The sequence below is a fragment of the Berghia stephanieae genome, chromosome 8 (assembly GCF_034508935.2).
Source record: "Berghia stephanieae isolate SIO BIC M18660-M18661 chromosome 8, UCSD_Bste_1.3, whole genome shotgun sequence".
NCBI classification, from domain to species: domain Eukaryota; kingdom Metazoa; phylum Mollusca; class Gastropoda; order Nudibranchia; family Aeolidiidae; genus Berghia; species Berghia stephanieae.
Window position 1 is genome coordinate 23,045,464 of NC_088367.1, and position 24,936 is coordinate 23,070,399.

The window sequence follows — 24,936 nt, forward strand, 5'->3', positions numbered from 1 at the left end:
GCCATTTTTGTGATTACTTCTCAAAATCTCAAAAATATTATATATATATATATATATATATATATATATATATATATATATATATATATATATATATATATATATATATATATATATATATATATATATATATATATCAGACTTTTAAAGTTCAAAATTACACACCGTTTTGTGTTGGTACTTCGTATCCGGCTGGTGGATGTTGTGATCGTTTTAACTAAACGCACAGAAGCAATAGATAGAACGAAGATGACGTCAATTAGGGCTTTGTTATTGGTTTTTGCCATCCATGTTTATGAGTAATTCTCATTAAACGGTATTAACCAGACAATATGCGTTCAATGTTACACAGTTTTGTGTGTTGGTTCGTTATATTTCTGGATGGCAATGTTGTGAGCTTCTTAGCCAAGCGCATACTATCTATACTGCCTATCTCAGAGGTGACCAGAGCAGCTTCGTCTGGAGATCAGGCGTATCAATAGGATTCAATAGTCTGATGTCACGTCCGCCCAGCAACCAGCAGCTTGGTTCTAAACAAAAAAAACCGGTACTTTTTATTCTTCATGCTGGCTAGATCTTTTTCACATGTCATGTGATCAGAATGTATAAAAATCAAAACATGATCATATTTATAATGTTTTTCTCCTCTGGATACACGTTTTTGCTCGTCTGAGAAGTATTTCATAAGGGCGTCCGCCAATGTTCCGATTGTCCAGAACCAGTTACTAAGCTACTATGCGTCATTACGAAGGAAGTGACGTCACGACTGTTGAAGCCTATTGGTCAGGTCTCGTAGGTCAAGTAAAGAGAAAGCGGCCAATCCATCCCCTCAGACGTTTTCTTAAGCCAATTTTTTTTTTCAATCACGTCAAAATAAGATCTAGATCCGAAGGTCATGGGTTCAAACCCGTGCCGATTTTTTTAAAAGTAGAAAAACATCTAAGAGTAATGACCGCAGATGTGGTTCAGCCCATAGAGTACATGAAGTAAAGGACCGAAGCACTTGTCGGAAAGGGGAGGGGGGGGGGGGTCTGATGCTATTAACTGAATGTGATTAGCATATATATTATTGTGTTGTTGCTATTATCACTAAGTTATTTCAGGTGGAATTATAAAAGGTAACATTGACCACAACTATGTATGTTGGATATAACGTAAAGAGTAGTCCTTCAGAGCCGTTAGGCCCAATGAGCCGGAGTTTATCCCGGCTTGGAACGAACGGACAATAGCAATTGCTTGCTACTTTTTTTTTATAAGAAGCTAGTCTATCGCAATGTACTTTCCGAAAAATCTATCAGACCCAATTACTAAATCACTTCTGGGTGGACAGGTTTAAATAAAAAAAAGATCTTGACTGCACCCGGGATCGATCTCGGTCCCTTTGCCTGTGAAGCAGGTGCTCTATAAACTGAGCTGTCGGGAGACACCCCCCCCCCCGCCTTTTATACCAATGACATTGAGTGACCTATAAACTCATATATTATAATATAAATATGACAGTAATGTAGTATTAACTGACAATCTTCTAAGGTCAAAGGTTGAGCTTAAGATGAGATAAAATTTATTTACATCAAGGTCACCAAGTCAAGGTTTCTTTCTATACTTAAAAGCCATCTGCATACAGTTTTATTTTTCTTTTAAAATAAAAATCTCCAAGCTGATCAAATTAAATTAATTGAGCATCCTCTAACTCACAGTCTTCTTTGGTGTCTCATTCTCATGTTTTGTTGAAAAAGGGGAAACCCGAAACGTTCACATCATGTGATGCACTCTTCTTCTTCTTCTTCTTCTTCTTCTTCTTCTTTTATGGGACAACGTGGCTCAGCAGTACGGTCTTTGCTTCGTACCCGAAAGGTACCGAGTTCGACCACCCGCCGCTGCCCTAGCTCACTTTGCGGCGCTGCACTGCGGCTGACGCCTGGGTTATTCTAGTCTTCCCTTGGAATAGACGCTAAAGACAAATTTCCCCCATCGGGATGAATAAAGGGAATTTATATATATATATATATATATATATATATATATATATATATATATATATATATATATATATATATATATATATATATATATTTTATATATATATATATATATAATATGAAGTAACCCCCTTTTATGGAAAATCACTCTACATTTGACATCCGCAGGAATTCGAGAGAAAACTAAACAAAAAGAAACAGAAATACAAACAAACAAACAAACAAACAAACAAAAAACAACAACAGCAAACAGGTGACACTTTCATTTTCACGGACGTTACAAATTGGTCACACGACAGTAGGAAACGATTCTCTGAAACTTTAGGGGACAACCTGATTCTGCAGCGTCGTGTGGCAGATTGTTAACGTGTCCACGTAAAACAAATCTAAGTTTCTATTCCATTTCATAATTGTTATTTATTTCTTCGAGATTCATGTAGCAACATTTGAATTATATTGACTATTTCAACGGTTCACTAATATGGAAAGAATTTGAGAACAAATTTGATAAACCATTATTGTCATATTAACCCTCTCCTTACCAAGTACAAGAAAATCGTCACATTTGTTACGATACAATGAACATGTTTCTTAATCAGATTTGTTCTGTTCATCAAAACATTTTATGAAAAATCTTTGTTTTATAAAGCTTGTTATGCTGGAAAAAAAATGTATATCTAGTATGTACGTATTTCTAATGAATTTGAGTGTATAAAGTCAAGATCTGTGTTGGGTAGGTATAACATTTCTGAAAAAAATCATGAATACCAAGTTCGAAAAAAAAACAAAACGGCAGAGGATGTTGAGTGCATGGTATGGGTAGGTCTAGCTGCTCTTCTCTTTATTCTTAGTATTTTGTCCGTGCCCGACGTCTTTATCCGGAAGAGGACAGAGGACAGCAGTGCCGGGTCGTCGGAATCAGTCTCCGGTGTGGGTTAGACCCCTAGTCCGACTTTGCTTTGTCTGGCCTGCTATATCTGGGCGGTCGGGCAAAATGCAAAAATCTTTAGTCTGTCCACCTTCGATGAATCTATACAGAGTTTGATGATAAATGAAATAAGACAGAATGAAATGACATTTCATTCTTAACTAATGACCTAGTGAAATGAAGAAAGAACGTTGTAGGAGTAATAAGAATAAGAAGTGAGAATACTAATATAATTCAAACTCCTTAAACAGTCTAGCACTCTTTAGACTCGTACCTACACGTCAATATCTCACGAAAATACAAAATATATAATATAATATCATATATTTGTGAAGTGATCAAATGACACTTACGACAGGACGTGAAATCAACGATTTTTCAAGAAAATGTGGTTTATCAGTGTTATGCACGCCAGACTTTCAGCTCTTCGTGCATAAAACAGCGCTCAATTTTCATTGAATGGTTTGTAATAGAATGACCGCTAGCAGGGTTGATGTGCAGCAAAGAGAGAAGAGGACCTTCGTTGATGGCCTATACCCTTGTAGGGGCAAAAGGCCAAAGTAAGCAAGTAGGTAAATAGCGCGCGCGTGTGTGTGTGTGTGTGTGTGGGGGGGGGGGGGGGGGGGCAGGCGTACAAATATATATATATATATATATATATATATATATATATATATATTAGGAAACGCGTTGACTTCAATGTGCTCGCAGTGCATATTATGCACTGTGTCAATTCATCTCAATAAGATAAAACTAAAATATTTAAAAGCATTTTGCAACTTTTCTATCATAAAGGCTTGTCCGAAACTTGATAACAAGTGATCAAGTAGTTTGGAGCACCTACTCATTGTTCAACATGTCTTGACCAAAATCGCTTTTCGAACCTTATCAGAAGAGATATAGATATCAAGTCTTAATAATAATAAGTATAGATGAGGCAAATAACGGCGACAGAAATATGTTGGGCATTTTCTACGAATGAATGAATAAAATGTGATAGCGTCCAATCGGCGCTGAAATGGTACTTTAAGGTCATATCAACGTCTGGCTCGATGGTTTAGCGGCATGGCGTTTCGTCTTCTCACAAAGGTCAAACGATGTTAAGCGTGGTCAGTGGTCGGACAACCATCGTGGAAAATTCTGGTCTAAATGCCCTTCTCAATGTTATCCCCCCATCAGTCGCCTGTCCAATGTCCTTTTTGTACTAACATTCCTGCCATATCTGTCACTGCATATAACCAGATACTCAATTACACCTGGGTCGAGTGACGTAATGTGTGTCAAATACCATACGCAAGGGCACAACGTTGAGACCAAAATTTCTACGATCACTGTCACGCACCCGGCCACTGACAACTCTTAACATCGTTTGACCCGCCTTGTGACAAGACAGAGCACCATGCCTCTATGCCAAGGAGCCACCCGTTGATATGACCTGAAAGTACAATCCGTGAAAAGCGCAAGAGAAACAAATGTTCATATTTATTTATTTGGAAAAAGAGACTAAAGTAAGACAATGTAAAAATAATTGATCAAAAATAAATAGGGGACTGGTTTTAAAAAGGAACAGAAGTAGATTCCAAGAATATACTATCAGTCAGTGTATTTAGTTTGAGATACCCTAAAATCTAATTCAGACGTAAGCACAGGATACCACTAACAGGAATACATTCAAAACATTAAAATATAATATATTATTGTATTCAAAACAAAACGCTATATAACTTTATAACAGTGAGATGATTTAAAGGAAAAAAATATCTTCCAAAACAATACATTTGACTGTTTCCCTCCCAGTCTAGGACTCAGGCCAGAGATCTGTTTTTTTTTTGGGTTTTTTTTTTTGGTTGGGGGGGTTAAGGCGCTTGCGACACATTCAGGTCATTTCAGAGCCAATAAAAAGGAAGAAAATGAGAAAAAGTAAGACAAAGGGGAATGATTGGAATTAAGGAACAGATGTAGATTCCAATAGCATACTGTCAGTGATCTTAGTTTGAGAACACCTAAGACTCATCCAGACATAAGCACAGGATCCCACTAAGAGGAATACAATCAAATGTTTACAAACCATTATACATCCAAAAAAAAAAAAATATAACAATGCATAACAGAGGGATGATTTACAGTTTAAAAAACATCCATCTCCTAATACTGTAACTATACATTTGACTGTTTCCCTCCCAGCCAAGACAAGACTCAACCAAGTAATCTAATCCAAGACAAAGACAGAAAGCAACACAGAAAACCTGTATAGGAGGGCAGATGACACAGCAGGTACGTCCTGCCCACCATGGGAGGTCTAAAGACCCAACCAACAAGTAATCTCATTCCAAGACAAAGACAGAAAAATAAAGTTAGAAAATAGATATAGGGGAATAGAAGACAGTGAATGACGACTATGGGAGAACAAAAAGCCTCACCAAAAGACAGCCTAGTTACAGGCACAGAGAAAGAGATGGAATAACTGATAACGCCATCTGTAAAATAAAAGATACGTTGTTTGTTTTTAAGGGTTTTACGGCGCTGTAAACACACCAGCGCCAGTAAAAAGGAAGAAATTGGGATAGTAAAATGTTCTAGAATTCAAATTCAAATTAAAGCACCCATGAAAAAGTAAGACAAAAGGGAATTGTTCAAATAGGGGACAGAAGTAGATTTCAAGAGCACACGATCAGTTTACTTAAGTTTGAGATCACCTAAATGTCTCATCCTGACACAAGCACTTGTCCCCACTAAGAGGAATACCCTCAAATGGTTAAAAAGCATATATAATATATGTAAAACAAAAAAATAATACAATGCATAACAGAGAAATGGTTTACAAGACAAAAACATCATCTCCCAAAACTCTAACTTTGACAGTTTCTCTTCCAGCCAAGGGTATTCGGCCAGGACCAGGATAAAACCAAGTACAGTGTAATCTCATTCCAAGATAAAGACAGAAAGTATGTTGTAAAACAGATCCCGAGAAGACACAGTAAATGCTTCCCTGCCCACTGTGGGAGGTCAGGAAACCCACCCAGAAAGATAAGTTATTTTCCACTCATCCACATCCCCCTCCCCCACATACACAATTTAAAAAAAAAAAAAAAACATAAAGGAAACAAATACAAAAAAAAAGTATTATCTACAAGTATTCTTTATTCAGTGTTTTGTCATTTTTTTTCTTTTTTTTTTTTAGTTAAATTGGTTTTGTGTAAGCTGATACACGACATTATACATCTTAATAATAATATTATTTTCAATAAAAATGCATACATAATACATAATGTGACTATTATATTCATTGAGTTAAGAAAACCAGAAGGTCAGTATAAGCAGAGACTCTATTCTTATCATTAGGCCAAAAAGGAGAAGATACAATGAAAAACTAATACACGATACTTGTTGCTAAATATGGAAAAAGTCAGATACTTGTTGCTAGATATGGAAAAAAGTCAGAGTCCATAGACTAAATTTACACAAAATGCAGCAAAAAGAGAGACCAGTTCAGATGGCGGAAAAAAAAAAAGGTGCAACTTCCAGATCACAATGAAAAGAAATCAAGACAATTGGAGAGAATTACACAAAAGCGATTTCACACAGCTGTTACAAATTTGGTTACAATGCAATTCACATAAAATCAACTTGTTGGGGTTGTAAAGAAGGGGAAATTAACAGATGTTGGGTACTCAGCTTAAAGTTAAAGCAACAGCGGACTATAAAACAAACGACTTATCGCAGATTCCACTGAAACTGTATCAATCATTGATTAGACTAAACACTCTAAACTGAAAGCCAAGACGACACAAATACGCTCTAGCTAACCCTATTGATACAAATGAACATGAACATTTGAATATAAACCACAGAAACTAGACAAGAATAATGAACCACTCGAATATACCTAATATATATATATATATATAAACAGGACAAAGACTGTATACAATGTGAGGAATCCCCCCAAAAAAAAGCATGGATATGAATTGCGATGGTCAAAATCAAAACCAGACCTGCCAACCCTTCCCATTCCAAAAGTAGAATCAGAACGTCAGAAAGTAGGAATTTCAGACCAAAAAAAATAGGAATTTGTCACTTAAGGATAATTCCCAATCAAAATTACCACTATTTTGTTTTTGTTACCAAAAACATAAGACAGTATTCTGGCACTACTGGCAAACTGACACATGTGTTAGATAATGGAAGGGGGAAGGGGTAGGAGTGCAATTAATTTTTCCCTCTTAGCAATCAGTAAAAATATTTTTACTTCACCCTTTTTCACACCAACACTCCTCCCTTTCTTATCATTATCAATGTTTTTTAAAAATCGGAATTTTAGAGACAATGGTGGAATGAAGGGTTGCCAGGTATCTAAAAACATAAAAACCAGGGATGCCCTTTGTTTAAATCAAAAGAGCCTGAAATTTTTTTCCTTAAAGAGCAAATATGAAAATACTTGGTGCAAAGCTTCTCTTCATCAAATTCTTACAAGGTTAAATCCTAGAAAATGATACATATCCATCTATCTTCCCCTTAACCGTTGCTTTTCAACAACATATGCTTTAAAAAAATAAAGTCACCAATACTGAACACTGTCAAACGGAAAATTTTAAAAAGTCGGTGAAAAAACATACAAGTTTGATCTGCTGACTACCAAAGCCATTTAATGTAAATGATAACGGGTATCACTATGATCACAACTAATGTCACTACATACTTTAACATTTCTAGGACTATCTGGTAGGGAAAAGTTTCACAAACTTTCTAACTTGATCTTAACTCACATTCTCCCACTTTAAACTCGGGTGTAAAATGAGTATGAAAAAATTTGTAATAGTAATATCATCTCACAGGTATCATCCTACATTTAAAGTGTTGTTGTTGGCTTGGAACACATTGAAGAGTGCTTGAGAACATTTAGCGGATATTGCACTATATAAAAGCTCATTTTTTTTTGTTGTTAATGTCTAAAGCCCTCTGCTATACTAGACAGTCATTTCGTAATAGATGTTTCAAGGAATTAAAGACTTCAAACTATTTTCTTTTCCTGAGGCAAATATTAGCCTTTTTATTCGATGGACAAAAAGTTAAGCATGTACCATCCTCCTAAAAGATTTAGAAAAGATGAAAAAACAAACCTTCTGTCCATTTTCTTAGAACAAAGTTAAAAATGGCATAAAAGATGTAATATCTTGACCATGCTATATCACAAGAAATACTACATGAAAAACTGCATAATTTGTAGTTTGTTTTTGTTTCCAGAAAAATCGATCAACTTCCATGCAGTAAAAGTAAAACAATAACAAATATCAGCTGATACAAGTAAATTGAAAACGAATATACATGATAATAATATGGCAGGTTATCTTCCTATAATTCCCTTCCTTCAAGTTGTGAACTGTGGAACTGATTGCAGAAGATCAATGGATCTAACGGTCTGATTACATGATGTCTCATGTGTAACTTAAATGTTACAAATATGACCCGATTTATAGTATATTTCCATTCACTTGCCTTCAATGGACCTTCCAATGCCACTTTGGGTCCTCCGACATACCATATGAAAATAATTCCTTGTGCCTAACAGTAGAAGTTTAGCATTTTCATAGACAAAGAACCACTGCCCATAACTGAAGGCAAGTCATAGATAACAGCAGTTCCATATGGTACCCCTCTAGATAGAATGCGCTTGGCCAAGGAGTTCACACCATTGCCATCCGGAAGTATAACGGACCAACACACAAACTCTGTGTAACCATGAACTTTTATAGTCTGGTTAATACAGTTTAGTGAGAACAACTCACAAACGCGGATGGCAAAAACAATAACGAAGGCCTGAGTGACGTCATCTGCATACTATCTATACGTAAGCACAAAATGATCTGGATAAGATACAGAGAAGAGCAACAGGGTTTGTTTGTGGCATTCGAACCAGAGGCAAGCATATCGAAACTTATCCAAGAACTCAATTGGATACCACTTGCCAAAAGATGTTTTGTTTGTTTTTAAGGGTTTTACGGCGCTTGCAACACATTTAGGTTATATCAGCGCCAGTAAAAAGGAAGAAAATGGGATGATAAAAAGTTCTAGAATTACAATTAGAGCACCCAAGAAAAAGTAAGACAAAGGGGAACTGAGAACAAATAGGGATCAGATGTAGATTCCAAGAGCATACCACCAATGTACTTAGTTTGAAATCACCTACAAGTCTCATCCAGACACAAGCACAAAATCCAACAAAGAGGAACACACTCAAATGCTTACATTATACATTCAAAATAAAAATAATAATACATAACAGAGAGATGATTTACAAAGAAAAAAATATCATCTCCCAAAACCATAACTATGCATTTGACTGTTTCCCTCCCAGCTAGGACTCCGGCCAGAGCCAGGACAAAACCAAGAAATCTCATTCCGAGACAAAGACAGAAAGCATGTTGGAAAACAGATATAAGGGGATAGAAGACACAGTATGTACCTCCCTGCCCGCTATGGGAGGTCAGGATCCCCACCCAGTTGCCAAAAGAAGAACTTAAAACAAATTAATTGTCCTATACTCATACAAAGCCCTCAGTGAAGCATGGCCATACCAGTTAACCAATTGACCATAAAAATCGACAGGACAAGGAACTCTTCAATGTCTTTTTCGCCGTTCCATACTCCCGAATGGACGCATCTTTATTCCTTTTTCCCATCCACCACCAGGACCTGCAACTCCCGGAACTCTCTTCCAATCATATTACGAAACAATTCGGCTCAGTGGAATGGTTTATAACGTCTTTGTCCATCACCAGATCTGCTCACTCGTGAGACAACATATAAGCCATTTATTTTTTGTTTGTTTGTTGCTTTAGGTCTCTTCCAACACAATTGAGGTTATATGAGAGACCGCTGAAACAAAAAAACAAGCAATCTAACAAAAATAGTACAAATGTAAATCAAAATCATAACCTAAAGATATCATAAGCCATTTAAATCTGCCATTCAACGTCTTGGCCTCCAAGGAAGGATAGGAAGTGGGAAAATGTCCACCAGGACACCACTCATGGGCCAGAATTTTTCATTCATTTTCATCTATCAGGTCAGTGACATGGCTCAACATTGATAGACTTTAGCTATAACGTGAGGCACCCTACCATTGACATCACTCAAGTTAACTTTTGAGAATCTGCACAAAGGAATTTCAAATCTAGTATCTTGTAACCAATTTACAGGCATTCCGATTTTTGATGAGATGGCAACCACTTTGGATAATTCAATCTAGAGCTATCAGCTGGTTCCAGTCATTTTTAAATTCAGCATACTCGAAAATTCCCTGGTGCAAATTTTCATGTTTCAACCCAAGTGCATACCGATATCACATATCGGCACTAGTATAAGATCCCGAGGTTCACTATACTACAGGCTCGAAAACACGAAAGAGGAAGATAACCTTGCAATGGACATGAATGTAAATACAGAACTTAAAAGAAAAGTCAATTAATAAACAAAGGTAATCCTAATAGTTTATCACGGCAGCTTTAATAGAAAAATAGAAAGTCCTATATGAAGGTTTTGATTCAAATAGCCTAAATAACCTTCAAAGAAACGCAATAACAACTTTTATGACACCAATATATTTGGAACAGTAAGCATTCTATATAACTAAGAAGAACAGATTTGTGCTATTCATAATATTATTCATAAAAAAAAGTATATATATTTAAAAAATCAAAACTTCTCATTGAGTTAAGATACAATCTTTAAACATAACAAATTTATCTTTTAAAAACCCAATAAAAAAACTACTCTGGTACATATTTTGAATTTTGTTATATTACAATATTTAGTCTAATTTCTAATTTGAATATGATGACTGTTTCCTGTTTTGGACAAGTTGGTTCTCATTTGGCTTGCAGGGAATACTTATCAAAACAAAAACTGGGGAAAAAAGATAATCGACCTCGGATGTCAACATCTGATTATTATTATTATACATTTGTTAATTATTAATGCTACGACAATAATCCATCACATTAATCATAATCCAACAAATACAAAAGAAAGACTAGGACAGGAGCAAGCAGCATCCCTAGGTGAAATGAAAATAATAAAAATAAAATTTTAATAATTGGACATGGTCTATTGCAGTCATAATATGATTATTATATGATAAAACAACATGTGACTTGATGAAGACCAAAAAAAAAAAAAAAATAAATAAATCTCTGAAAAACAGCATGCTACATTTAGTTCTTTAGTTCTTTCTTTGACTAACATTTAAAAGAATAATGCATGTATTCAAAAAATAAAGACGGAGGAAACTTAATGAATGACTCAAAATACTCCAATTACATAATCTAAAATTCCAAACTTATAACTAATCTGAATTTTTTTTCTTTTAAGGAATATTGAAACTGTTTTTTAAAACAATATGATACCAGATTATGCAAAGTTCAGAAGAAGAAAAAAAAAAAAAACACCAAAAAAAAAATTAATAAAAACATCACATCAACTGAAAAATAAAAAATTATATATTTCACAAATTTAGACATCACAATGTTCAATTTCAGTTAATAAGCCCATAACTTAACTCCAAAATAGTTCAATTACCTAAAAAGTTTTATTTTTGAAAACCTGTTAGATAAACAAGCGTCAATACCTTAAACTGTAAAAAAAATTTTTTTAAAAAGAACAGAAAAAAAAGGTAAAAAAAAACAAACAACCCAATAACTATGACTTCCAGTGCTATAGAATGAAATGAGGAGAAAAAGTACAATTATGGTAAACAAGGCATACAATAAACATAAACCATGATAATATTCTGTAATTGTGTGGCAAGATGAATAGTCATTACATCAAAGTTGAACTGTGAACTTACAACAAAACGAAGATTTGATATGAAGAGAACCATTCATATTCACAATTAACTCACATTATTGCATTGCTCGAAAAGTGGCATGAAGGACAAAGTAGATAGGCTATTCCTATATTCTTTCAGATCGGAGGAATTCATTCAAGTATGTATACTCAATTATGTTAAAGCAAAGATTGGTTTCTGTATATATTACTAATTTCTTTCAATTCTTCAACACAATAGGTCTAACATTTTATAAAGACTTTCATAACGTGCCATAGAATCTTGTCCTTCATATTGGCCGAAAAGCAATAACAATATACTGAAATCAATTTTATGAAAGAACAGTCTTAGTATACTATTTTCATTGTGTAAAGTAAAATACAAAAAAAAAAAAAAATGAAAGAAAGAAGAGAAATCAAGTCGTGACACTTTAAAAACGTAACGGCAGGAAAAGATGTCAATGATCAATTCTTAAATCAAGAGATGCTTGGGAGATATGACAACTTACTTAAAAATACAAATACCGGTATAACATATTGTCAAATAGGATGAGTGGTTGTTCATAGGGTATTCCTAAAAATGAGATTACATGATGAATGTTTAATATATGACTAGCAAAAATATTCATATATAAGGTAATGGTTTAGAAGAAAGGAAAAAAATATTATATAAATGATGTATATATACTTGTAAAGAATTCAAATGATGAAATGAGCAAAATGCGTTGATAAAATAGGGATATGAGTGTTTAAAGTTTGGAAGCTGGGAGGAAAAACAAAAGAAAAGTAAAAATGAGGCATGACAATGATTTATCTGTGACATGGAAAGTACATATTCCGATTGTTATCCCTCAACAAACTTATTGTACAAAATCTCGGTATAATCAAATCATTTATATCAAATTCATTATTAACAAAATTGAGAAAATTTGTCATTTTTAACAAGTCTGCTTTGCTTCCCAATTCAGGTCAAATTCATAGATAACGATTTGCATAATAACTGTGACGCAAGCTGTGAAAATACTTTTAAAACAATAAATTAGTTATAATCTGGACATGTATTGAGCTTAGAAATTAATGATTTGCAAGAAGGTTTTTTTTCTTCCTTTCTTCCAAAAAGTATGTCCAAACTTGATTAACACTTTCAAGGCAACTTTTCAAAATTAATTTCTTTAAAACAACAATTGTTGGACTGTAACTTGGGTCTTTAGTGGCAAATCCTCTCTGTCATCTCTCTCTGTAAATCAAGAAAAACATAAAATTATCATTTGTCAAATAAGAATTATTTTTTTACTTGGTTATGAAAAAGTTAGCACAACAGAGACTAAACCATGACAGGTTTTTATCAATGATTTACTTTTAGAAAAGGACCATGGTTAAATTCAACACAGCAGAAATGGATCCTCGCTTGAATAGTTGACCTCTTAAGGGACAAAATATACATCAACCATTCTCAACGAAAATTGTCTCAGAAGTTATCTTTTGTTTTAAAAACATAATTTAGACAGTTTTCTGTTAAAACGACCTTCTTTTTCCATATTCCCGTTGCCTGTTTATCATTACCATGATCACTGGTTTAAATCCTACAAAGTCTAAAACGAAATGCTCAGAATATCTTTTTTAACTTTGTGACACCATCAATCTGTAATTCTCTCTCTGTGTTTACATGAAGTGCTCAAACTACTGAATGCTTCAAGTCTAGACTGAAGACAGAATATTTCAAATTAACTTTTGCTTAATATTTCAAAAGCTCGTTCTTCATATTCCATTGGTATCAACATAACTTAAAACATCATCTCCAATTGTAACATCTAATTATCTTAAAATTGTAGCATTTAGTTTTATTAAAATTCTCATGTCAAATTTGTCTTATAAAGTGCTATTGAATAAGCTTTGGTGGAAGTTGGCACTTTATAAATTTCATTTATTATCACTATTAAAAAAGATCCACAAACAACTGAGGTTGATTGTTTACATTCATTGCTCTTAGACCGAATACAAAGCCGACTGTTGGGATTTAGAAGATTATACTATCTTTTTCAGCCAGAAAGTGATTTTTATACAATCAATTGTAGTCTAGACACTCTGAGTAAACTCATTCAATGACCGGATTCAAAGGGACTCATGATCAAGAGTCACAAAAGTGGGAAGTACGACAATGTTGCCAAAATCAGTCATTCACATTAAATAGATTAGTAGTCGAACATCTTGGCCTGTGTCCATGGAACTGCCCCATGTAGCATGAAATGAATAACTACCTAATCACTGCTAGGTGGACGGGGAGGTCTGGAAAAAAAAAATTCACGACTTCACCCGGGATCAATCTCAGTCCCTTAGTGTGTGAGGAGGGCGCTCTACCAACTGAGCTATCAGGATCCCCTCCTCGGATGAGAAAGAATGTAATTTCTTAGGCTGCAAAAATTAAATTTCCCTTATTCAGAATTTTTGGACGAGGCATCTGATTCACCCTGAACAGATTTATGTGGAAGTCAAAACAAAACAAATAAAAAAACCACATAGATAATCATTAAATATACACACCAATGGCTCCAGTTCTCTTTTATCAATCAGGTTGTATTCTGAGACAAAGTAGTAAAAGTGTTTGTAGCAGGTGTTCACGTGGGCTTCCTGAAATGAATAAAATTAAACAATAATAATTTTCAGATCACACAGACAACTACTGAACTCCAAAAAGAAGCATTACAGACATTTTCCAGAAAACTATCCCTGAAAAAAATCGATCGATTAAAATAATCAATATCTTGTCAAAAACATGGGACTTCAAGGAAGTGTGCGAGTTTTTGATCAATATTTGAAGGACAAGTTTTCATGCCAAAACTTTATTAAATGTGTTTTTCCAGACCATAGGAGACAAAAGGAAGAATAGAATTGAAAAATATATAATAAGGAAATATGATAAATTTAAACTTTTAGAAGTCTGCAACCTGCATTAACAACTGGAGTCCACATTTGAAGCTTATGCTTCGTGATTTAACTGTCAATTGTTTCCAAACTTGTAGATCTAAGCTTTTAGAGCCATCTTTAATTTTTCTATTCATGAAAAATATGAATCGATTCTTTTTCATTGAAGGTATTCACAACAATAATTACAACACCTTGAATTGCCCTAACTATAGCATTCTGTTGTGATATGTTCTTTTCTTCAAATTGTTCATCATGCTGTATAATGTTGATAAAGCAGAGAACAATTTCGAGAAACAGAAACTTATTTGACCCAAAAATTTAAGTAGCACTGGACTTTCAAAACATTGAAATTATTTCAGGTCAGATTCAGCCAGGTCAATTCATAAGCAATATTATAATTAATTTGAAAAGAACATGCCATGCTCGTGAAAGAAATATAACAATTATAATCATTCAATAATCAATATAATGTTATTTCAAGGAAGTTACGATGTAAAAAGATAAATAAATAACAATAAGCAATGAAATGAAAACATCAATTTATATAAATTGAAACTTTCAATTTGTTACTCATTGTTATCTATTCATTCAAGCTTCAAGCAGCAACATTTTCATGATGTAAAAAAGCACAACAGCCTCATAACTTACAGCACCGATAGCCAGTAGGTTGTCAAAATGATGGATGTAGACATGGACAAAAACGCGGAACAATCTCTTGAGGATTTTCTTGGCAACGCTCAAATAGTTCTTTGGGAAAGGTCTACCTGTTGGTTGGAAAGTTGAGGATCAGAAAGGGGTCAAAGGGCAATTTTTTTTTTTAATTTTAAAATTGATCGAAAGGATTTAAGATTGTTCATTACTCATGATGTATTGCGGACATTGATGCAAGATAATAGCAATGCCATAGAAATGTAAGCCCTGAAGGATTTTTGAAAATGACTAAAGGCTGTCAAATCAACTCAGGCACAAATGAGAACTTGGTTATAGCCTTCGTCTCAATCTCAGCTGTCATTTTGTGAGTCAATCACACTTAAATCAACCACTAATATTTAGTATAGGAAAAATGCATCTAAACTTGCACCCATCAAGACACAAGTACAGGATCCTGCTAAGAGGAATACACTCAAATGTTAACAAATATTCAAAAGAAAACGCAACAGAGAGATGATTTACAAGAAGAAAAAAAACATCATCTCCCAAAACTACTATACATTTGACTTTTTCTCTCTCAGTCAAGGACTCCGGCCAGAGCCACGACAAAAGCAAGTAATCTCATTCCAAGACAAAGACAGAAAGCAGCCTGGTAAAGGACATATAGGGGGATAGAAGACACAGCTTAGGCATGGCCAGCCTGAGGACTAAATGAAGCATTGTGAAGCAAGTTATATATTATAAAATTCCCTATATTCATCTCCAAGGGGAAATTTGCCTAAAGATAAGATTAGAATAACCCAGGCATCAGCTGCAACATGAGCTGGAGCAAATAGACTTGCTCAAGGCCACACAACATGGCAAGAAGTCAAACTCAAAACCTTTTGGACTAAGCAAAGACATCCATCCCACTGAGCAATGCTGCCTTCTTCATTAATCCAAAGAAGTGCACTATCAAAATATGCATTTTAACTAATTGAAATGTATTAAAAGCATACTAATCTTTGAAAAATAGAATGTGACTCTGACCTACTTAAAATCTATTACATATTAAATAAGTCTCAATGAAAGTTATAACTATAACGGATATTATATATTTTAAATGAGATTTTTTAAAAATGAAATGCATCAAAAGTAAACAAATGAGGCCCTAAAATAAAAAAAACACATTAATAGATATTGAAAAGATCAATGCAAAACTAAAATTATAAATTGCAAAAATGAAAAGTTGTGCTGATGACAACTTACCAACTTGCACAGGAAATAGATTTTCATCATTAATCTGTGCTTCGACCCACTCCATGAGTAGAGTAATGTATTGTGGGGCAGGGAGAGCAGTAGGTTTCTTGTAATTCACCCCATCACACCAGTGATACTCATATCTAGAAAAAGAGGAAAAAGAACATTCAAAAAATGGATTTTATTGATAAAAATGCAGAAAAGTCTGGAACATTTTTGGCCCATTTAACTCAATGGAGATGCGTCGGACGCATTTGTCTGACAGGCTCAACACAACTTGTAGACGTGTTGGACAAATACATCCAACAGGGATTTTAGATAGTTTTGTTGAGACTAGTCTTTTGATTGAATACGAAAACAAACAAACAATAAAATTTAATAATTTTTCTACATTTTTTGAGCTCTAAATCTTTATTTAAAAGAAAATTTTGGCTTTTTTTGCTGATTTAATTTAACTAAATTTACGAAGCTAAATTTATCCGATTTCCTGCTCGAGGCAAACAACGGCTAGCGTTTGTAAACAACAATGGAGTCTAAAAAGCGACTATTCAATACGAGTGAAGCCTTAGAAATTGTTATGGAGGTTGGATCGGACAATGAAGAAGATGTAATTCATGCATTTTCTGATGTGAGAAGATAATAATTATAGCTTGGATCAGTCTACAGTACCGAAAAAAAAAAAAAAGAACCGAAAATGACCCTCAAAATATATATCATAGAAAATGTCAATAATGGAATACTTAGAAAAAAATTACATATTTCGACAGATGAAAAGCTGAATCTATTGGATACAAAAGACTGCTTTTCTTTATATACATAAACAAAAAATTGAGAAGTCTATAAAAAATGTCCAAAATCATGCGGCACAGGGGTGTGTCAGGGGCTATAACTCTGCAACTGCATTGAGTTAAAAAGATGAAAATAAAAAGGAATGCATGAAAACCATCAACACAACCAATTACAAAACTATGATCCTATACCATACAAAAACCTGGCCAGGGGTCAAGTATATATAAATATATATATATACATACAGGAAAAGTCTATGACTCTACATGGATTCAAAATTGACCTTTTTGCCTATGAATTGAGTGAGCATTCCACCAATTGAGCTATTCAGATTTCCTCAAATTACAAGACAAATCTGAAATTCTCAAGTTTCTAATGCATTTTACAAGCACACTCTTTCTTTCCAAGTGACCTGGTGCTCTAGAAAAAAAGAAACAAAACCCCAACTTTTTCACAAGTTAACAAAACAAAACAAACTAAAAGTCAACGTGAACAAAACTTACTTTGGCCCTCCAGACATGGTGGGGCATGACTGTTCTGTGCAATGTTCAAATACTGTACCATACAGAAGGTTGATTCTATTGAAGAAATCAACAACTGGAAAATAAAATAAAAATAAAAATTATATAATTATATCATATTTTATGAGTTCGATTACTAAAAATGAATGCTTTAATGAGGTAATTATCTGAAAAATTCTTATTCATATTCAGCCTTTCCTCCTTAGACCTAAAATTTAGACAAATCAGATTATCAAATAAAAGGAAAGACATTTGATATATCCTAAGCTCAATAACTTAATGCAAAGACAAACACTTCCAATCAACACGACAGGCTTTAAGAATTGAGTTAACAGTTGATTTTCGCCTGCTTCAACTCTTAAGTTCCTATATACACTGGAAGGAGTAGGTCTGTATTGCCGGCTGGGTTTGCTTGATACGCCAAAAGACATCACTCAGATAGCTGTAATAAATAATTGAAGTATGTAGCCTACAAGTATTAAAATTGAACTGCTGTGACTAAAAGCACGCTCTAAGACCTTTATTAAGATTGTCAGTGCAAAACTTTCCATAAAATTTCGAATTTTTGTAACTGGCCATGAAATTTGTCTAAAATTCATAAAATTACCAAAAAAATTAGTAATAGTAAGATTCGGCAGGTATGCTGTCCTCTTGTAGTCTTTCTTTTTCTCCTTGATTTTGAATATTTTTCAGCCACTTAACTTAGTATAACACAAAGAAAATAAATGGAAACAGCACATCTTTAAAAATGTCTAATAACATACAATTGTCAAAAATACAAAGCCTTGAAATAATGTTATTTACATTTTGAGTGGAAATATGGGCCAAAATGTACGGTAACATAAAATTGGCATATTAATTAGCTTTTCAAGATAGCTGCAAAGGTCACATGACCTAATTTACATATTTGATTGCAGTGGCATGTTCACAATGCCATTGACTCCTATCAATGTGAATTTCAAGAAGGTGGGACGAGTAGTTATCATTTCTACTCGCTTCATTCTCGTTATGTTGCATTTTTACTAACATTACCCATTTTAAACTGATATTTGTCAAGGTACTTAGCAACTGGGGAAAACTGAGTGCCAGACTTGTTAGAAACTAAAGTTTTTTTTAAAACTAATAAAGCACAGCCATAACCTAAGTTAAACTTTTTTCCTTAAGACAGCAAATATAATGGGGATTTGATCTCACGCGGCAAGAGATAAAAATAAGTCTTGGTCACCGAGGCACAACTGTGTATGGTATTTGCATCATTCTAAAGAGGTACCAAGTCCGATTCCCAAATGGACTGCGTGAACATGAGTGACTCACTATGCCCAAGCTCACTTAATTCCCTATTCAGGTCTTCCCTTTGTAATGGGTCTTAATGAAAGATTATCCCCCCCCCCCCTACCTCTTCCTGGGATGAATTTATTTTATCTTAGTAATTTGTGCAACTATGTGATCTTGTGGTATGACACTCGCTTTCGGACTGGAAGATCCTGGGTTCTAGCCTCGCTCGGTGCATAGTTGAGTCCTTTGAGAGGACTCTTTACTCACATTCTCTCACCGTACTCAGGTATAAGAGTACCTGGCCGTTAACAGCGTTGTCTCTGTCCTAATGTGTTGCTGTTGGCCAGGGATCCCTTGTACAGTGCTTTGAGTGAGCATGTTTAGTGGATATTGCGCTATATAAAAGCTCAATTATTTATTAATAAAAAAGCTCAATTATTTAATTTTTACTTACCATGTACAGCTACCCAGTCGTTGACATCTTCTCCAGGAGGAAGTTTAACAACTTCTTTCAGGTCAATGCCAGAGTTCAAAGAAGCGTTGGCTTGCTTGTGTAGATTGTATTTCATTGTCCCAACATCAAATCTTTTTTTGGGACGGAAAGTCTAGAATGATAAAAAAAAAAAACACTTTTTTTTTCAAATAATAATAATAAAACGTGTATTGAATGAGAATCTGATTTATGACAGAAAAGACGACTTTTAACTGTTATTTGTATCATAATGATCCAGTTTTGTCATGGAAATAGTTGATTATGTTCACTGGTTATTAAAAGAATTTGCCAATCAGAAAATGTGATTAACTTTAAGTTATTAAATATGTTTTCAAATAAAAAACTAATACAGCACTACTTTCTTTTGTAAAAGCCATCATAATATTATGGCAAGTTATAGGTGAGCTAACATTGTCAGACAGCCCCCCTTCCCCCCTCTCTCCTCATGATTCGACAGAACAATCCACTTATAACTACATCAGTTGTAACGACATACCAATGATAACGATGTTGTGTCACAGTCACAGTCCCAATTTCCCCCCTAAAAATTATGTAAGACATTAAATGTCAAATAAAATGAAATAATTTTTTTTTAAATCCCACATATAGCAATAAAAAAATGTAGACATCCCGTGGATTCCCCGCCCTAGCACGAAACCTCCCAAAGCTATAATAATAATAATACCAGCTGAATGGCGGAATCAGAATTGATTACAGTTACCGATGAAGCTTTCCAATCTCGTGGCGGTAATGGGGTCTCTAACCCGAGACCTTACTGCTACGACAACTCGGCCTGGCCGGGCAGAGCGTGGTCTACTGTATGAGTATGAGCTATTCACTACTCAAGAAATAGTTGATTTCAATCTCTATGTCTATCTTGAGCCGCTCCTCCCGACTTCTTGAGGTCATGGGTTCAAGACAGACAAACGCTGCGAAGTTTGTTAGCTAACAAGATACCATTATCACCGTACAGTGAAAATAGTGTGTCAGGCTATTTTCACTGTACGATGAAAATCGTCCACGAAGATATTACCATACGGTGATAATAGTCTCCCACACTATTATCATCGTACAATGAATAGAGCCTTACCCACCATTATGACCGTACAGTGAAAATAGTTTCCCACACTATTATCACCGTATGGTGAAAATAGTCTCCCACACTATTATCAACGTACAGTGAATATAGCCTTCCAAACCATTATCACTCTACGATGAAAATAGTGTGTCAGGCTATTTTCACTGTACAGTGAATATAGCCTTCCACACCATTACAGTGAATATAGTCTCCCACACTATTATAACAGTACTGTGAAAATAGTGTGTCAGGCTATTTTCACAGTACGATAAAAATCGTCCACCATGATATTACCATACAGTGAAAATAGTCTCCTATACTATTATCACCGTACAGTGAATATAGCCCTCCACACCATTATCACAGTAGGGTGAAAATCATCACCAAGATATTCTTCTTCTTCTAGGTTCCATGCCTGGTCCAGGCTTCGGATACTGCATGAATTATCTCTCTCCATTCCTCCCTGTCTCTTGCTTTTTCAAACAGCTCTTGGATTGTTAGGTTGGTGAAGCCCTTCAGTTGGTCTATGAGTGTTTTTCTTTGTCTCCCCCGGGCGCGTTTACCAGGTATTTTTCCACAACTTGCCAGGTATTCATTCTTATCTTTCCTTACTATGTGTCCGAAAAAGGATAGTTGTCGATCCACTATTAAGGGCATTAGTTTCCTTTGTTGGTATGTTTGTTTTAGCACTTCTTCGTTCGTTTTGTGTGCGGTATACGATATTCTCTGCATCCTTCTCAAGCACCACATTTCAAAAGCTTCAATGTTCTTTTGTGTTTCTGCATTTGTAGTCCAGCTTTCGCATCCGTATAACAAGATTGGCCACACGTAGCACTTCAAGACTCGGAATCTAATCCCGAACGACATCTGTTTGTTTTTCAAAATGTTTCCCAGGTCCATGAAGGCCTGTTTGGCTTGAGTTATTCTTGCTCGTATGTCTCGGTTACATCTTCCATCTGTTGTCACTATTGAACCTAGGTATTTAAAACTTTCTACGTTGGTAAGCTGCTCGCCGTGAATCGTTATATTGCAGGTGTTGTTGTTTTCGGGGTTTTTCTGTATTACCATGCATTCTGTTTTGGTGATATTCACTTCCATTCCCTTGGCTTCACTATCTACTACCACTTTGTCAACAATCTTTTGAAGTTGGATTTCTGATGTTGCAATGAGTACCGTATCGTCTGCGTATCTTATATTATTTATGTTATGACCTCCTACTTTTATTCCCTCCATATTATTTATGCCCCTCATGATTGTTTCTTGGTATAGATTAAACAGATCTGGTGAGGCAACACACCCTAGACGGACTCCTTTCTTAATAGGAATGGAATTTCCTGTAGAGTTTCCGATTTTGATAGATGCCTGCTGGGTGTAGTATAATGTTTGCATGAGTCTGAGGTCTTTCTCATCAGCGCCAATGGAGTGCAGTTGTTTTAGTATTTCTTCGTGGCGTACTCTATCAAAAGCTTTTTTGTAGTCGACAAAACAGAGGTATAGTGGGGTCTGAACCTGTATAGCTCTTTCACTTAAAACACGGAGGAGGTATATTGCGTTCCTTGTCCCTCTGTCAGGTTGGAATCCATATTGTTCTTCTGCGATTTCGGGGTTAATCTTATTCCTTAGCCTGTTGATAATTATACGCAACAGTATTTTGTTGATGTGACTTATTAAACTTATAGTTCTAAAATTTTCGCATCTGACTGCACCTGCTTTCTTTGGTATTGCTATGAAAATAGAGTTACAGAGATCTTCTGGAATTTTCCCAGTATTGTATATATTGTTGAATAATATGTGAAGTTCATCAATTGCTAGATCTCCTAGGCTTTTTAATACCTCTACAGATATTTCATCAGGGCCTGTTGCTTTACCATCCTTCATTCGTTCCATGGCATGTTCAATTTCACTTTTGGTGATGTTTGGTCCGCTTAATGGTTCTTTGAATTTCAGTGGTGGTTCATTTCTATTTGGATCATTGTACAGTTCGCCTATGTATTCTACCCATCGGCTTTCTATATGTTGTTCTTCAAATAGCAGTTCCCCTTGTTTGTTTTGGATACAACTTCCTGCTGCTTTGCTTTTCCTTTCCCTGATAGTTCTTTTATTCTTTGGTGAGCTTGTTGGGGTTGGGTTTGTATTCTCTTTCGATTTCGCAGCATTTCCAGTCTAGATAGTTCTCGTGTGCCTCGATGCATTTGGATTTAATGTGGTTGTTCAATGTTTGGTATTCTGCAGACCCTCTGTTGCATTTTCGTCTTTCTTCAAATAGGTTTAGAATTTCATTTGTCATCCATTCCTTTTTGCTGTTTGTTTGAGCTATTGGTAAATGCTTTTCTGTAGTTGCTTTGACACACTTTTGGAATATATCAAATTGTTTTTCACATTTTTCGTTATCAGGTTCACTTTGGCTTTGTATCATGAGTGCATTTTCAAATTCTTCTCTCATGTTTGTTTGTATGCCATTGTCTTTGCATAACCTGTAATCCCTCTTTATTCTACCAGCTGTTCTCTGAATAGCTTTAAACTTTATCCTTACTGTACAAACAACTGGGACATGGTCACTGTCTACATCGGCGCCTGGGTAGGTTTTGCAATTTAATATGCCATTTCTGAATCTTGATGATACTGCTATAAAGTCTATCTGGTTCCTTGCTCTGTCCCCTGGTGATTGCCATGTCCAGGTTCTTCTTGGGTGTTGTTGAAACCAGGTGTTTGAAATCATTAATTTATTTGTTCTACACCAATCTGCCCAGATGTTTCCTCGTTCATTTCTGTCTCCGAGTCCATGTGGTCCGATTATGTCACCATCTCTGCCTCTGCCAATCTTAGCATTTAGGTCCCCCATTACCATAAGGACTTCTTGTGATTTACACATTCGTTTTGCTTTGTCTAGTGAATGGTAAAACTCTGTCATATCTGCATCTGTCGCCTCTTCTGTTGGTGCATAAACTTGAATAATATTGGTGTCAACTACAGGTCCTCTTAGCTTAACCAGCAAAACTCTGTCTGAGATTGCTACGTGCCCTTTGTAAAATTTGGTTGATTTTTGGTCTAAGATCATCCCTACTCCTTTTTGGAAAGAGGTTCCACCACTCCATATGATCTTATATGTCGTGTTGTTTTCTTGTTTTGACATGGTTCCCTGCTCTTTCCATCTCATCTCTGCCAGGCCAAGAATATTTATTTGGAGCCGTTTCATTTCTTTTAAAATGTTGTTTAGTTTTCCTTTTTGGGCACAGGTCCTGACATTCCATGTCCCAATTTTGGTTTTGTCACATTTGTTAAATTTATTTCGCCTAGTAACTGGCTGACGGTTCGGTGTGACCTGACGAACATCACGCTCCCAACCGAGCGAGGCAGCAGTCTTCCGTGAAAACATGCTCCCCTTTACGCTGTCACCGTTTAACTTTTTGGACTTATTCATGCAGTTAACTCGGCAAAGTTACAAGAATGGTTAGCCATTGCCTATTCTTGTCGCCCTCTGCAGTTGGCCAGCTTGACCTGTTACCGTTCGACACCACGAGGAGGTTGCAGTAGGGCTTGATGATGATCTATCTCTGCAGACTTGGCATCATCCATTTGTCGAACACCAAGATATTACCGTACAGTACTTTTTTTTTTTTTTTTTTTTTTTTTTTTACTGTACCAAGATATTACCGTACAGTAAAAATAGTCTCCCACACTATTATTACCTTACACTGAATATATCAGTCCACACCAAGATCACTGTACGGTGAAAATAGTGTTTTAGGCTACTTTCACCGTACTGTGAAAATCGTCCAACGAGATATTACCATTATCACCGTACTGTAAAGATAGCGGCTTCCTATCACTGTACGGTGAAAATAGTGGTTTCCTTATAAAATAGATAACTGAAACTGAAACCTAGCTTGTCCTCCCTGGACTGGTAACATTCACGGCGCAGTGAACCTAGCCTAGCCCCCGTAGTTTGGCTATACTCAGGATACCTTGCTTACATCATTCATAGTCATAGCCACTGTGAATAACCATAACCACAGCCCAAAACTATAACACAGTACAGTCAACAGTCGTGGTGGTGCTATCCAAATGAGGAATATATAAAAAAATTCGCAGTAACTTGTAACCTAACTCTAACCAAAACTGGCCCATTTGGCTAGGAAAAGAAGAAAGAAATATTGGTCTCCCTAGCTTCTTCTTTACTTACACATAACTGAACCTGAACATGATTATTCAATTGGTATTCTCACTCAAGTCCA

The 24,936-nt window shown here is 35.3% G+C and overlaps 1 protein-coding gene across 1 annotated transcript in view; it reads right to left on the reverse strand.

Annotated features, from left to right (window-relative positions):
* Nucleotides 1-6,028: 6,028 nt before the first annotated feature.
* Nucleotides 6,029-24,936, reverse strand: part of LOC144978388 (MOB kinase activator 3B-like) — a 20,185-nt gene continuing 1,277 nt past the window's right edge. The window contains exons 3-8 of the mRNA XM_078924349.1: nt 19,585-19,735; nt 17,838-17,931; nt 16,555-16,688; nt 15,304-15,419; nt 14,272-14,358; nt 6,029-12,967 (exon numbers count right to left, since the gene is read on the reverse strand). Of these exons, the coding sequence (XP_078780475.1) occupies nt 12,938-12,967; nt 14,272-14,358; nt 15,304-15,419; nt 16,555-16,688; nt 17,838-17,931; nt 19,585-19,735 (612 nt within the window). The 3' untranslated portion in view covers nt 6,029-12,937. The remainder of the gene's footprint in view (nt 12,968-14,271; nt 14,359-15,303; nt 15,420-16,554; nt 16,689-17,837; nt 17,932-19,584; nt 19,736-24,936) is intronic.